Source organism: Megalopta genalis, chromosome 3, assembly GCF_051020955.1.
Source record: "Megalopta genalis isolate 19385.01 chromosome 3, iyMegGena1_principal, whole genome shotgun sequence".
In the NCBI taxonomy this organism is placed as follows: Eukaryota; Metazoa; Arthropoda; class Insecta; order Hymenoptera; family Halictidae; genus Megalopta; species Megalopta genalis.
The window spans coordinates 22,885,532-22,900,968 of NC_135015.1; the positions used below are offsets into that span (position 1 = coordinate 22,885,532).

General features: G+C 46.6%; 1 protein-coding gene across 7 annotated transcripts in view; it reads right to left on the reverse strand.

Moving 5' to 3' along the window:
* Chi (LIM domain-binding protein 2 Chi) overlaps positions 1-15,437 on the reverse strand; it is a 154,356-nt gene that overhangs the window by 16,953 nt on the left and 121,966 nt on the right. For 5 of the 7 annotated variants that reach the window (XM_076520373.1, XM_033473761.2, XM_033473762.2 and 2 more), the window contains one exon: positions 13,330-13,423. In XM_076520373.1, the coding sequence (XP_076376488.1) occupies positions 13,330-13,423 (94 nt within the window). The remainder of the gene's footprint in view (positions 1-13,329; positions 13,424-15,437) is intronic. The other 2 variants (XM_076520374.1, XM_033473764.2) reach the window with 1 other exon arrangement.

The following is a 15,437-nucleotide window of genomic DNA, read 5'->3' on the forward strand; positions in this document are numbered from 1 at the left end:
GCGTCGACGTTGGAAGAATTTATCGATACGATATTTTCAACTTATTACTATTATTTAAAAAAGGAAGACATTTTTCATCTACTTTATATTTCTTAAAATCGACGCGGACAATTTTTATTTTGCGTAAAGTTCTGCGGATCGATAATAATCGTGCTAATCACACAACAACCGTACCAATTACTTAAATAATCATTTTTCTCGCTAAACACGTTTTAACGAATCGTCTTATATATAATAATAACGAAAGAATAACAAAAAAGCAAACAAAATGTTATGTAAAACACGCTGTTGTTCGACACCGCTGTAATTCTCCATACGGTCGTGCGAAGAGGCGTCCAAACAATCGTCACATTATCGACGCGGAATACCAAATTGAGGAACAACAAATTTTTCCCGAGAACAACCCGGATAAATACGACACGGACTGCGCACGGGCGTTGTGTACGGATAATAGAGCGACCGGATAATGGCTCTCTGTGCCGATAATATTCTACAGTGCTCTGCCGATATTTACATGTATCCACGAATCATGCGAGTTTTTTCCTAGGATCGAGCACGCTTCCGTGTCTATCTTTCCAGGAAAGAGAGGAAGAAGGGAGACAAATGAAAAAGATAGAGAGAAGAGGAAAAAGGAAACGCACGGAAAGAGAGAAAGAAGGGGAAGAAAGGAAAAAAAACATGCAAAGAGAGAGAGAGGGGGGGGGGAATAAAAGAGAGAAAGAGAGAAAGAAAAAGGAGACGGAGATACAGAAAACGGAAGATGAAAGAGGAGAACGGTGGAAGAAAAAAGGAAGGAAGGAAAGCGCAGGAAATGGAAGAAAAACGAAATAGCCTGGAAGGAGAGGATGATCGGAGTCTCCTCGAGCGTCCGCCCGATTCCGGTTCGATTCCGTCTCGGAGAAAAGGAGAAGGAATCCGGCATAATTCGAGCCTGTTAGCAGGTATCTACCGAAAAACGGTCTGCTCGGGGACCGTGGCCGAATATTTCCAGCGTGATCGATTCACGCGGCCACGTCTGTGTATCTCGTTCTCCCCCTCCTCCCAACTCTTAATTTCTCGCCGTGCTCTCGCGTGTGTCTCCGCCCCGAGAGCATCGATCTCTTCCGGAAACAGAGAAAAAGAACGGAATATTTAACAATATACAAATATATCGGGACGGAAAAAGAGACGAGGAACGGAGGCCGGAGAGGAAGACGAGAAGGAAAAGGGAAAAAGTCCGCGCGCACTTTGTATTATCTCCGAATCGTTCCCGAGGTCCTCGTCCCAGAAAACGATTCACCGCCAATAATTTCTCCCTCTCTGTCTCCCACCCTCTTTACGCTCTCTCTCTCTCTCTCTCTCTCTCTCTTTTCTCCTCTTTTTCTCCGCTCTCCTCCGTCCTCTCCGTCGCTCGATCTCTCTCCCTCTCTCTGTGCAGCAGGCTGCATTTTTTCCTTCCATTTTTCGCCTGGCCGTCAGGGCGTCGGTCTTTGTGCGGGCTGTACCAGAGCCGGGGTTGCCGTCGGCTTTTCACCGGGACTGTACCACCCTACTGTTGTTAGGGGGGGTGTGGGGAGACTAGGGGTGGTATATGATCGTGTATATACGCCGGCGGGAAAGTATTGTCGGCGCGCTCCACCTCTCGATTTTCTTACGAAAATCGTTTGCGACCGGAAGCCGGCGGCGGATCCGCGCGCGTGCTATATCGAAAATTCGGTAAAATTCCAGGCCGCATCGCCATCATTTTTCAGAAATTTCGGACGAGGGTTAGGCCCGCGGATAGTAGTCCGAAGATTTCTCTCTGGTCGGTCGGCCCGGGACAAAACTCTTCCGGCCGATCGGAGTATATACGGCCAGGGGCGGCGGCGAGAGGGGCGAGCCACGGAGGGAGAGCCAGGGGATGGGGGGTACAATATGGGTTATCGAGGGGGCCCCACCCCCGGGGGAGAGCAGGGGCCCTCATTTTATTACCCAAGCTCCCATAGAGGTTCTCAACCTTCCCTCGAGCCTCGGATCTATCGCGGCGCACGGTGGCCTGGGAAACAATCATTTATGCTCGAAATGCGATTTTTCGGCTTTCATATTCGAACAAGATTCCTCCTACCGCGTACCGACGGCTCCTCGCTACTTCGATATTCGGAATATCAACCGCATCGTGTGACTCTCTAATTAGATACGACGTTGCAAAGGCGAAAATACGAAATTAAGATTTAAACCAATTGTTCGAGTTACAAGATTTTTCTTAATTATGTATCGACAACTCCTTGGGACTTCCAAGTCCGGAATATTAACAGCCTCGCGTAACTCTCCGTGATTAGATTCAGCGATGTTTAAAATGTTAATACGTATTTGCGACTCGATAACGTTCCAGACGACGTCGAGACTAATTCAACGAACTACCATGCTATAATTTGAAACCTTGAAACAACGCTAAAATAATTTCAGCCGCGGAAAGTGAATTCCCAGACCACTGTGCAGTGTTTCTCGACCTCCTCCTTCCTATACCTACATCTCTTCCTTTCCCGTTTATTCCTTCCTGCTTCGCTCCTCTCTTCTCTATTGTTTCTATTTTTTGTCCGACTTCCTCGGATCGTTCGAAATAATTTGCAATAATTTTTTCGCTCGCGATTCCGCCAAGATACCTCGCGGGTAATTCGATCAATTTTCCCTAGCTACCTACCTCTGCCCGCTCGAAATAGAGGACCGATTCGCGAGAGGAAATTTCCCGGTGGAAATAATGCCGAATGATCGACCGTGCAGCATGACGGATTTCGAATTCTTTGTTTCATTCGGGACTCGTTCGAGAAAACTCTGCGAGCGTTGAACCGCTTCGTTACAGAGGACGAGATATCTCGCTGCCGCTCGTCGGTTGTGCGACGCTGTGGACGAGTCGGCGAAGTATTCCATCGTTTTGACTTATGTAAAATAACCTGTTGGATAATTCCAACGGAGTCTGGATAAAGGATCCACGGGCGAGCTGGACAAATTCAACTTTTGGCACTCGCAGTGGTTTCTACGAGGAAGAAAAGCTTGTAGAAAGCTGCTCTACAAGCTGTTGCGACCTCGTTGACAAATGTGTACAAAAGATGTGGCGCAAAAAGTATATACAGGTTTTTTTTTTATAATAGTTACTTATACCGTGTTACTTGTTAGTTTTATTTTTACGGATATTATATTTACCTTTACGAATATCGTATTTATCTTTACGAATATTATATTTACTTTCACGAATATATTATATTTATCTTCGCGAATATTATATTACGAAATATTGACGAATATATTTTATCTTCCACTAAAATTCCAATTTAAAGAACAAATTACGCACGACGAGTATACCCGCCGTACCACAAAATATTGCCACTTCTTCGCGACGAGTATACTCTTCAAAAACAGCTAATTATTTCGATATTGGCATTGTAAAGATGCTTTTGCTGGTCTTTTTTATTTTTACCGAATTAATTTTATACAATCGTTACAGGCGAAGGGATTGATTTTAGAAAATAATATTAAATCGAGATTATATATATTAAGATGTCCTTGGACTTGTTTCGAGATTACAATGTCCACGTTGTAATCATCGAGATCGTAAAGGTGCTCTCGTTGGCAATTCCCGGTGCAACATAAAATATCGTGCAGTGCCGGAATAAAAATATGGTCTTATCTTATTTGAAACCGGTCGGTATCGCAATGGCGCCTAATTAATCGAAACGATAGTTTCCTTCTGGAAGGAAAGGGTCGAGCAGGTAGGCGCACGAAATATTCGTACTCGAACGATGTTACGGAGTAATTTTCAGGACAACTTGAACCGGGAAAAATTTCCGAGCCATTCAGGATTCCGCCTTCCCTTCGTCGTCGTTCTCTCCGAGCCGCTCCATCCTTCTTCCGCCCCTCGGACGATTCTTTCGCGTTGTTCGCATTCCCTCTGCCCCCCCCCCCCCCCACGGCTCGCGCGGCATACTGAGAAAAGTTTTACGTAAACATCGGGCCCGCCCTTTACTTACGTGTACCTGACGATCTCGAGAGAAGGAAAAACAGCGTCGTTCGGAGGATATGTTCGGGAAGAACAAGCTGGATAATGTTTGTCCCTGTTACCTCCACCCTCGGGCCGCCGCGGGGACATGCAATTGAATCCGCGATTAGGGGAATAAACCGAGAGACTTTTCCTACTCGATCGCGACGTCTCCGGGATTTAGGTTCGACGCGCGACACTTCCGGTTTAAACTGTTCGTAGAAATAATCGGATACGGCATGCGAACGGGGTAATAATATACACCGCGTCGCGAAACGTCGTCGTGACACGATAACCGATCAATTATTTGCTTCAAAAAAGAAGCTAAATTCGTTCGTATACAAGTCGGTCTCGACAGGTGCGGCGAGGAGTTAAATTTATGCCGAACGAATTGGGAATAATACATTGTTTCTCGCGCGAATGCGTAAAAACCGCGGTCTAATTACAGTAATTTCCTTGGAGGGGGTGAACCATGGAAAAACATGGAAAAACGAACTTGTAATTCTTTGAGCAGCTTCGGAAAAATCAAAAGCACGTACGGCGACAAGAAATTGCACGAGAATGGAGAGTAGAAAAGCGCTGAGAGGTTTTTAATTGTCACATTATCCCATTCGAATGTGGCAAAGAGGTTTAATACAAATTAAAAAGAAGTACGTAAGAGTGGAGCGTATTAAGCAAACGAGCATATTCCAGCACCGGGTTCATTACCAGGGTAGTTCGGGTCGCTAATGCGTTCCCAGCACTGGGAGACACAAATCTGATCGGCGAAATGGTACGCCCGAATAATTGTCTAATTGAATCCGACGATCGTAGAATATTTTACAGTTTACAGGACGCACATTTCGTACGACAGATTTCGCGAACAAATTTTAAGCGTTACCGACGAACGCGTCAAGGTTGTGTCGATTAATAATTTTAGTACGTTGAAATTAGTGCGTCAACGTCGAATCTAACGATTCGAACGAGTGTAATGCCGTCTCGCCGGCGAATCTAACGATTAGTTGGTTCGATTCGGGAATATTTGGTCGGCACTATTATCGGGGATTTATGCGATCCGCGAGCACGGCGGTGGTTCAAAGTAACGCGGACGAAGGGAGATGCGGCGGTGGCGATGGCAGAGGCCCACCGGGCTCTGGTGCAAAGGCAGAAAAATTGCAGGTCTGTGCAATATAGATTTTCGCGATGAATGCCGCCGCGGCCGGTCCGTGATATTCAGTCGCCGTTGCGAACAGCATCCGCGGAGGCCGAGCTTGTTTTCAAATTAGAAGTTTCGCGGGGCGACTTGGGCGTTATTAAAAATTTCCACGGTCGCTTTTCTCGATATTACAACGCGTGTGTTTTTACGCTCGCGCGGGGCAGAAAAAAAAACGCGCGGCTGCGCTACAGCAAAAATATATACGCGAAATCCTGCGGAAAAAATATCCGCGAAACACGGTCTCGATGTTACTCTTTTCGTTTCTCCACGGATTTCGGTAGAGGTACCGATTACCGGGGGTGCACCTATATTACCGCGAGTGTATCCATCGCTGCCGGTGTACCCGTCACCGCGGATACAACCAATCGCGCGGGATTCTTTTTCTACCAACGGTTCGACGACGGCGGCGCCGATCACCTCAGAAATTGCACAAAATTAAAGCGTTCCATCGAATTAAATGAACGTTGCGAAGGCGAAGTTATTGCGCTGAATCGAACAAGTTGCTCGAAAGCGATTAGACCGCGTTGCAAACTGTCCGCCATCTGACCGTTAATGAGAATTTTTCGGGAAGCTCTCGACAACGAAGGGACAACTGATCGATCGGCTCTCGTTCGGGATGGAACGAACGAATCGGTCACGCATCCCTTCGAGACGCGATTATTCCGACCGAGACGAAAATATGGGGAAATGGAACGACTTTCGTGTGTACGGGACACGCGACGATAAATGAGACGTCATCCGCCGCGATGCGGAACTGTCGGATTGTGTGTCTCTTGTTATTCGTCAAAGTCCGGCGCGTAGAAATTAATGCGGTCCCGATAAGTCACCGACGACCGGAAAACTTCGACGTTGGTTGCAGAAAAACTCGTCGAATCGGTCTCTAACAGTGTTCTCGAATTCAATTTCACAAATGCGAGCAACGTCTAGACTTTTCCAGTCGACGGTCGACAGGTTGTTTCGGTTCAAAGTTCGCTTTGTTGATTCTGTTGCGAAACGACGATGACAACGAAAATTGCAACGAACAGGAATTAAACCCTGGAACGACCCCCTTCATTTTTCGGCAGAAGTAGTAACGAGTAAAAAAATATAATAAAACATACATTACATATCATATAGGGGTGAGTCGTACTAGATTTAAACGACGGGATTTCTGCACATGTTTTATCGAGTTAAACATTCGGCGAATTATTCGGCAAACTGTGAACGCATATATCGTTTTCTACAAATAATCGAGTGCGAGACGACGAAGCTCGTTCCACGGACCGATAGGAATCTTTCCCGATACAGTTTTCCGGGTTGATTGCCGAGTTGGAAGGTCCTAGTTGGCGGCTAGAATTGCAGCGTGCATTATCCCGGCCGGCGAAACGAGCAAATAAATTTTTCCGGCGAGCAATTAAACAATCAATCGACGCGCAAACGGGTCGTGTATGGATTCGCGGGAATATAGAGGCGGTGTCGGTGCTGTTTAATTACAGTTTGTACATTTGCTAGCCGCTCGTGTAGCTTTCGGGTCAAAGATGTCCGGGCTCGCCACGAAAAAATTATGAGCGAGCCCGGGGCTTTGTTCGCTCGCGGATTTAATCGAGAAAATGACGAAATCGATAGAGATAAAGAGAGAAAGAGGGGAAGGGAAATAGAGAGAAACAGAGAGGAGAGCGAGAGAGGGAGGGGAAGAGAGAAAACCAGTGATAAAGTAATGGTCCGAGAGAGCCGATGTTTACGCGAATTCCCATTTTTACAATGGTCACCAGCGCCGTGCTGGAGAAGATGGCCGCCATGTTGGAAATCGTGGGCAGAGACGCGTGTCATGGTTCCTTGATCAATATTTATTCGGCCGACTATATACTTGCCACGGTTATTATTAAATTGTCTACGGCCACTAATAAATAGCCTACCGGTTCAAACATGTTTTCGATGCTTGGACCAACTTTCCGAACGAATTATCGTAATAATTATACGCTTGCGGCGTACGATAAACAATATTGCAGTTCGATGCGAAGAAGCTCGAGAATTTCGGGGGAAGATTTCGTCGCGTTTGTCTAACGCGAGCGAACGATTTCGGGCCGCGTTTTATCCGCCGCGGAAACGAGACTAAGCCCGCGGGGAAGAAACGTCTTGTCGCGCGCTGTTTCAGCTCGTTGAAGCGGAACGCTGGGCAATATTTCTTTATATGCTCGGATTAGCGCGGCGAAGGCGCGCGCGCGCGCGGGAAAACAGCGTTGCATAAAACGAACGATGCGTCTAAACCTAAAGCACGTTGCGTCGTGCGCGAAAGCGATCGATTCCTTCGGAAAGTCGGCATTCGGTGTTATTTTGCCTCTACGCTAAATATATATCATATTTTCGTGGAGGCGAGAAGCGGTTGAAGAAAAGGACACATTGACCAGCTTTTTGGCAAAATCGAGCACTACGGGTCGCGACGGTTTCGCAATAATAATCGGCGAGGCCGCGGCGCGATTGGTCTCGCGGAAGTTCGACCGGCCGCTAATTAGGAATTCGACGCAACCCCATGGAATTTACTGCGTTACCGGGAAGCGACGCTCTTCTATTACGTGGAACGACCGATCGTAAATATGCGATGGCGAGCTCGTTGCGGCATTTCTTGCAGTCCGCGGCCGAATTGCGGAAATCTCGCCCGGCTGGGCCGCCTGTCGCGTCTCACTGCTTCATCATTGTTATCCTACCCCGCGCGTTCGCTGCGAAACCGCGCCGATCGACCGATTTCCAGTGTGAAACAACCTTCTTGCTGAACAATCGTGTCGCAACCCTTGAATCGCGTGTTACAACATTGCCGGAAGCTTTACGGAAGTGGATCATTTTTCATTTCTATTCTATCGGCTGGAGCATCCCGTAGAACACAGATTTTTTGTACAGAGACACGATCGCGGGATAATTATAATATTTTCTAAACGAAGATTGCTTCTTAAGAATTTTAGGGGTAGTTCTTCTAGAATAGAGATTATAAAATTATATTTCATTACATTATATATATTAGAAAATGACTTTTTGAAAATAATATAAAAACTGACAGTTAAATGCAAACAGACTCTATCGAGATGCAAAGAATTTATCGACGCTAGCCAAGGCAGATTGGAAGTCTCATTCGATGACAATAGAATGCTTCGATGATCGACCAAGGAGTTAACAATAGCTTTCAGGGAAGTTCTCATTGCCATCGTCCAAGTACCTAATTGGCTGTTGATGCGGCAACGTCGAGTAGCAACAAATTATTAATAACCTCGCGACGAAGACGGCCGAAAACTGGCGAGGGAAAGACAAAGAGGGTGGAACCGCTGACCGAATTGATCCCGTAGCAGAGGCAAAGCGATATCGAAATGCATTATTCGAAATTTACAGGACCATAAGCTCGGAAGAAGCTTATAGCGAAATCGGATCGTAGCTCGTAGGAGAGTATTAGAATTAACTCGTATTAGTGTACAGGGGTGGCGGTATAGTGCGTGCCGAGTACTCTGGTTGAAATTGTGAAGGAGATGGTAGAAATATTAGGCCGAACGTGAAGCTTCTGCGTGGAAATCTCTATATAGTTCGCAAAGATCCCGATACTTTTATTATTTATTATACTCCACGAAACCAATTAACTATACTAAAAGCTATATTACTGGACCGAGGATTTGGCGAACCAACGATAGACTAATCGACGATTATTTAGAGCCGATATAGAATCGTAGTTCCGACATATTTCTCATCGAGAATTTCCTCTACCTCGCGGCTCGCTGACGGATCACGCGAGTAAACATTGTAATTCTATTTGGCAAAGAACATTGTAATTCTATTTGGCAATCCGTTCAGCACGGTAAAACGCTATTATGAAAAATGAATCGGGGGAAAATTCGAGCAGAGCGCGGGAAAGTTTCCAGAGTATCGTAGCCGGGGAGAGGCGAAATTAAAACGGTAAGAGACAAACTAACCGAGCGTGCCTGATTTTAATTCGCGCCGCGTCCTCTGCCAGCATCCCCCGCATCCTCCGGCCGCGCGCGTTTCTCCGCGATTCGACCGGGTTCTCTCTCGTTCCTTCTTGCATCGAGCAAACCAATCCCCTGACACCGGGCTCGACACCGAAGCCAACCCTCGGCGTAGGTAGAACTACCGGAAACTTCGCGGAACCCCGTGCACTTCGCTGCTCGACACGGCTCGCAGTAGGCCGGATCGAGAGATTCGGTGACATTCTGTTATAACTTTCGAACGTTGGCGGCGCTGTAAAGATGGAGGGAAGGGAAGAAATGAAAGGTGCTGGAGGACCCATCGGTAATAAGGCTATCCAGCGGGTGCTGTCTTAGACGCGGGGACATCGCAGCATGCCAATCGAAAAAAACTAAGGGTAATGCATTGTTACCACAATTCTGTACGCTTTGACGTAAACCTCGCGATGATGATGATAATAATAATAACATAAGCTATTCCGTACGAATTCTTATTCGAAGAAAATTCGGACGAATCATCGTCTAGATAAATTTTTATTCGATTGGTTATTTATTGGCTAGGGTCCAACAGAATCTAATTCGTTAGTCTTTATCTCTGTCATCCGAGTAAAATTTCGGCCAGCTCTGATTTCTCGTCCGTTTCGGAAGAACGAAGCGTGTTTCGGCACAAGTTCCAATTACTTGGGTTTTATGTAATCCAACTTGGTAATTGGGTCTCCTCGTTAACCTTTTGACTGTTGTTCGCCCACGCGTGGCTGACTCATCTTTCGGTCCGAGGCTGGAAATTGATATTCGAGCGAGAAGCTTGTGCAACCGATGATCGTCGATTAAGAATTCCGGTCGCTTTTGACAGTCCTCGCTCGAACGATTTTGGAGAAGACGGAAAGAGACGCGTCGCGGAGGGGCATGGAACCGCGTTCGCGCTGGCCTGACGGAAGCGGGTGAAGAAACAACGGTGAACCGTGCACACGCACGCTGACAACACTCGAGATCCGACGATAGCGCGAGAAAAGATGATTTATGAGCGTGCGACACGCTATGCCGTTCGCTCGAGTTCGCGATCCGAGTGACCGAGACCGAACGACGTGGCTGAAAGCGTTGGATCGACGACGCGAGGGTGCGAGGGTGAGAGGGCCGAGAGAAAAAACAATTACGTCGAAGAAAACGGAAAACAAATAATTACGGTCGCGTTGTTGAAATTTCTTCGCTGCGCAAAATGCGACTAAGCCAGTAATCGCGAAAAAACTGCGTCATTTTATGTCGAAATAAAAATTCGCGAATCGAAACATGTATTCTTATTAATTACGTAAAAATGTTAATGTCTTATTAATATTCGTTATATTAATAAGAATATATACGTTATATATACTCGTTTGGTAAAAATACCGTTGAATAGAAATGATTAAAAGGTAAGGAGTAACTAGATAAACGTTGTTAATAAAATTAGAAAATAAAACATTGATCTGATTAGAAAATAATTCTACATTATAACAGCGCGCGTACGCTTTTCAAAGAGATCGAACCGAAATAAAACAAACGACGATATCCGATGGATGTTTCGCTCGAATAAAAATTAGTCTATAGTTGTCGACGACTGCTTTCGCCGGCCATTCATGCTAGCCGGATTTGATTTATTGGCCAGAGAAGACGACAGGGGATGGCAAGTGTTCCGAACGATGAAATTTTGACGGTCGATGGCTGTTTCCACGGCTCGTTAGTGGCTATACTTCACGTCGTTGCGTTCGAACGCGTGCACTCGGCCTCGCGGATTCGTTGCATCCGCGAATGCGGGTCGGTGCATCGATGCCACGTGACCCGAACGCGGCGACGACGCCCGGTGGGCACTTATTAGATTCATTCCTAGTATCTGTTGCCCGCGATTCACCGAGCGAATCTTCTTTTCTACAACCTCGCTTAAACCTTGCACCGGAACACCGAGTCAGAGTCGACCCAAAGGGTACAAAAATCAGTCTACGCGTCTAAGTGTACCTTGCGAGAAGAAATAGAGCATTTTTCATTTTTATTCTACCAAGGGATGCGTCATCTAATACACAGATTTCTTATATGAAAATTTAATTGGAGTGCAAGTATAATTCTCTAACTGAAAATAGCCTTGTCAGACCCGAAGAATTTTAGGGGTGGTTATACTAGAATAGAGACGAATGATTTATCGATTCGATTCCACCGAGAGAAATGCCTTCTACACCGGTTGAAAACAGTTGAAGAATTTCAAGGTACCGTTGCATTACTTTCAATTTTAATTTTGCATAAGAATCAGCAGTCTAATACGATAATCGCTTTACAACCGTACAAATTATTCGACTATGTTAAACTAAGAAAATTGAATTCTAGACATAGAATGCGAATTTGCGGACCGCTGCGCGCCGGTTCTTAAACCGAAATGAATTATTTCATCGTCGACGAACGGTTGCGATTCCTCGGGATCGATACGGAGCCGATCAATCATCGAGCGTGTCTCGCGCTGAATCAATCACGCCTGGCTCCGTCGACGTGTTATTATCGTCATCGAAAAAAAGACGTCGGAAGGAAGCGGTCTAATCCGGGGAAGGGTTAATTGCGAGACTTTTTTTTCAGGCGCCGATACAGAGCCGCGTGACAAATGTAAATCGCGATATTATCGGGATCTCGAGACGGAGGACCGGTTGTCCATCTGGTCCACGGAGATTAATGAACGCGGTGCTTAGGTATCCGAGGCTCATTAAGACACATTAACCCCTGCCTCTTTTCCTTCTCTCTCTCTCTCTCTCTCTCTCTCTCTCTCTCTCTCTCTCTCTCTCTCTCTCTCTCCGCCCTGTTCCTTTTTTCTTTCTCGCGTTGGTTTGTCCTAATGGCGCATTGATCACTGTTGGCCAAGATAAACTGGCTCCTCGGAATCCAGAGGAAAGAGCGGTCAAGGATGAAAAATTAGGGCGACAAACGCGTTAATATTGACCCCTGCTACGATCATCGATGATCTTCGAGAACAAGATCAGCGTGACAACCGACAACCTCCTACAATTAGTACGTCTTTATAATAATGAAAATGTGGAAAGGTGCTTTAAAACAAATGGTTAATTTAAAAAGATTCTCGAGTAGTTATTCTTCTATTATTATTATTATTATAAGTTAATTTATTTCAGCGTTCTCCAATTAACCGCGAGGTTATTAGCGACCGCTCGGTGTGCAAAAGTGTGAACAAAATAAATCCACGTGGAAGTTCACGTGGATCGGGTTAGGGACGGGCGTAGTTGTACAGCGACGAAGGCTCGCATGCGATAAGGCTATTAAATGAAATCGAGGGGAATAAAAATGAGAATGTAAATTCCCGTTCGGATGGCCGAGGATTTCTCTCGGCTATCGGCCGTCGATGCGGCAACGACGACGACGACGACGACGACGACGACGACGACGACGACGACGACGACGACGACGACGACGACGACGACGACGACAGCGACGCGACTCTCGATGTATGGTCCCGATTCCTCGAAACTCGCATGAAATCGAGCCCCGCGGAAAGAATCTATTAATCCGCCGTTCCGGCCGTCTGAAATCGACGGAAAACTCGATAGCCCGTGGAAAGAGACGACATGTGCACGTACGATAATCTATTCCCGAGGATTATATCTTATCTCGCGGTTATCAGGAATCTCTGAAAGGACGGCCAGTTCATTCGGCCGCGGTATATGGGCTAGATAATTTTATAATGCACGGAATCGAACGTCCGCAGGCTCGATCGGTTCCGTTCCGATGCGTTCGGACCATTCGCGATTCATGCCGACTCGTATTCTCGATTCAATTACGCGTGCATCGTTTTACTAAATTATTTATTTACTCGTTGAAATATTTTGGTCCAAGACCAATACAATATACGGAACTTCGATATACGAAACATAAGCGAACAAATAAGTCCATTTGTTTATCGTACGCTTTAATAAGATTCGCTAATCTTGTTTACCGGAAATCGATGACTAGGTTTTTGTTATTCGTTTCGAAGACTATTCGATAATTTAACCCTAGCACATTTCCTATAACAACGCGCAAGGAATCCTAGATAAACCGCGTTAGAAATATCATTGGAATAACATTGGAGAATTCGACTAAAATCGCGACAGCTTCGTCGAATGAAATATTAATTTTGATAGATTCGCAAGGCTGAAAAAAGAAGATATTAGGCGAGAAAGAAATGTGTATGTACTCACCTCGGTACGCTGCTGTAACCTCTTGTTCAGTTCGTAGAGCCTGTAGTCCGGCTGGCCAAAGTACGGAGTATGCCTCCTGGGGACAGGCAACGATCTGTCAGATCAGACCGATCGGTCATGTTAGGTGTGCTGTGTACAGTGTGTTTCGCTGGTGTGGGTCGTCGCGTGTCGCATGCATGTCGGGCAGGGTCCTCGGCCAAATAAGTTCGAAGGAAAGGGTATAGGCCTATCTCCGCTCCTTCGACGACTTATTTGTCCGAGAACCCGATGTCGGGGCCGACTCGGTTGGGTTCGGTTCGGTTCGGTTCGGTTCGATTCGATTTCAAGATGCATCCGGATCCAAGACATTTTTATTTCGCACAAAGACCCGCGGTCTACCGATAAAATTCGATAAATGTACAGTTAATTACGTCCGAAATTTGGGACATTCGAACTTCCGCTCGCCCGATACGAGCGTCGAAAAAGCGTCCGATATAACGTTGTCATCGGTTAACAATGCGAGAATGCAGGATCGCGGTGTCGTGACCGAGCGACCGGCGTAAATCAGGTTTAATAAGTTCGTGCGTGTCTCTCGCTTGTTCGCGTGTGCACGCGTGTCGAACACCTGTTATGCCGGCGATAGCTCGATCGTCGGTACTCTTCGCCGATTTCTTCGGCAATTATTCGAACGGGACGGGTAATTGCGAAAACACAGCTTCGTCGCGAGGAGATCAACCGTCGGGATGAAAAGTCGCGTGGAATGGGAGACTCGCTGGCGAATTCTTTGAAATCAGCGAGCTCGCGAGCTCCCGCCAAGTTGGAACTTTCCTTGTAATTTTGTTCGGAGAGAAAAAACGGCGGCAGGGAGGAGGAGATGGAGGAAGGCAAAAGACACGAAACTTATTCGAGCGACGCGAGGCAAGCTTCCCGAAGTTCCTCGAGCGTGTTCCGTCGCGCAATTTGCATGATACGATCCCCGACGACACGGACGTCGTCGCGTCGACCAGGATCGACGCGCGTCCTCCGATCCAAATTGCGCGACGCCGAGAAATGTAATGGCGCGCGGGTAAATTGCGGCCAGCCGTAATTATCCTTATTAAGCGGAAGCCGGCCGAGGAAAACACCGACGGCGATTATATTTTTCCCGCGGACCAGTCCGGGGAATCGGGGATTCCGCTTCGCTCGAGTCCAAGGAAATCGGTTTTCGACCCTCGAAAAAATTCGTCAACATCCGCGTCGCGTTCGCCGTCGAACGAATAATTCTACGTACTCGTGTAGCAGTTGCGTTACGAGAAAACGAACGCGGACGTTCCGAAGCAGGAGAGGATGATCGAGCAATTTCCTTGGACGCTTCGAACCGAAACGGCGGCATAGAGTTTTCCCGGGAAAATTTCGTTTCGGTTCGCGTTTAGCCATCGACTCGTAAGTTCGTATTCCACGGATATATTAATCCAATGTGTACGCCGTATCGGTCGCAAAGTTCTAATTGAATATAGGGCTTGATTGTACAAAGGAGAGACCGTTGCGCTGCAACAGCGATAACGGCGCGTATACGAGGGTCACGAATCGACCAACTGCACTGATATCGATCATCCTCGCGGACGCTTTCCTCTGCGCGCCGCTTCGAAGTTTCTCGGAACTTTGACCCGGAATCTTCCGACACTCGAAGAAAACGATCCAAAAAGAGCAACGAATGCAAAACGATCGAAGCCGCATCGTATTCGATTAGACGCGCGAATCGAAGCGTAGTCGATCGCGAATTGCGAGCTAGGAGCGTGTCTCCCTCTTAACGCTTTTACGTTAAGATTTGGACAAAAATTTGACAAAAATTCATTATTTATTCTATTATCTTAATTGCGCTACTAAAAAACTGTATCGCGATTACGACGCTACTAGAAAAGTGTTGATCGTTGATCGGATCACGTTTTACCCAATTGTATCTTAAATAAATGGAAACAGTTTCGAAAAAATGTCTGTAAAAGCGTCTTCGAGAATTTATTGCTGCTTTCGATTTGCTTCCAGTTTCAAGATGATTTCGGAAAGAACGCGTCGAGGCGCGGTTCCGGCGGAGCAGACGCATCTATCGCGAGATCCCGACGTCCCGGATCGGCAGGGCCGATGCGGCGCGG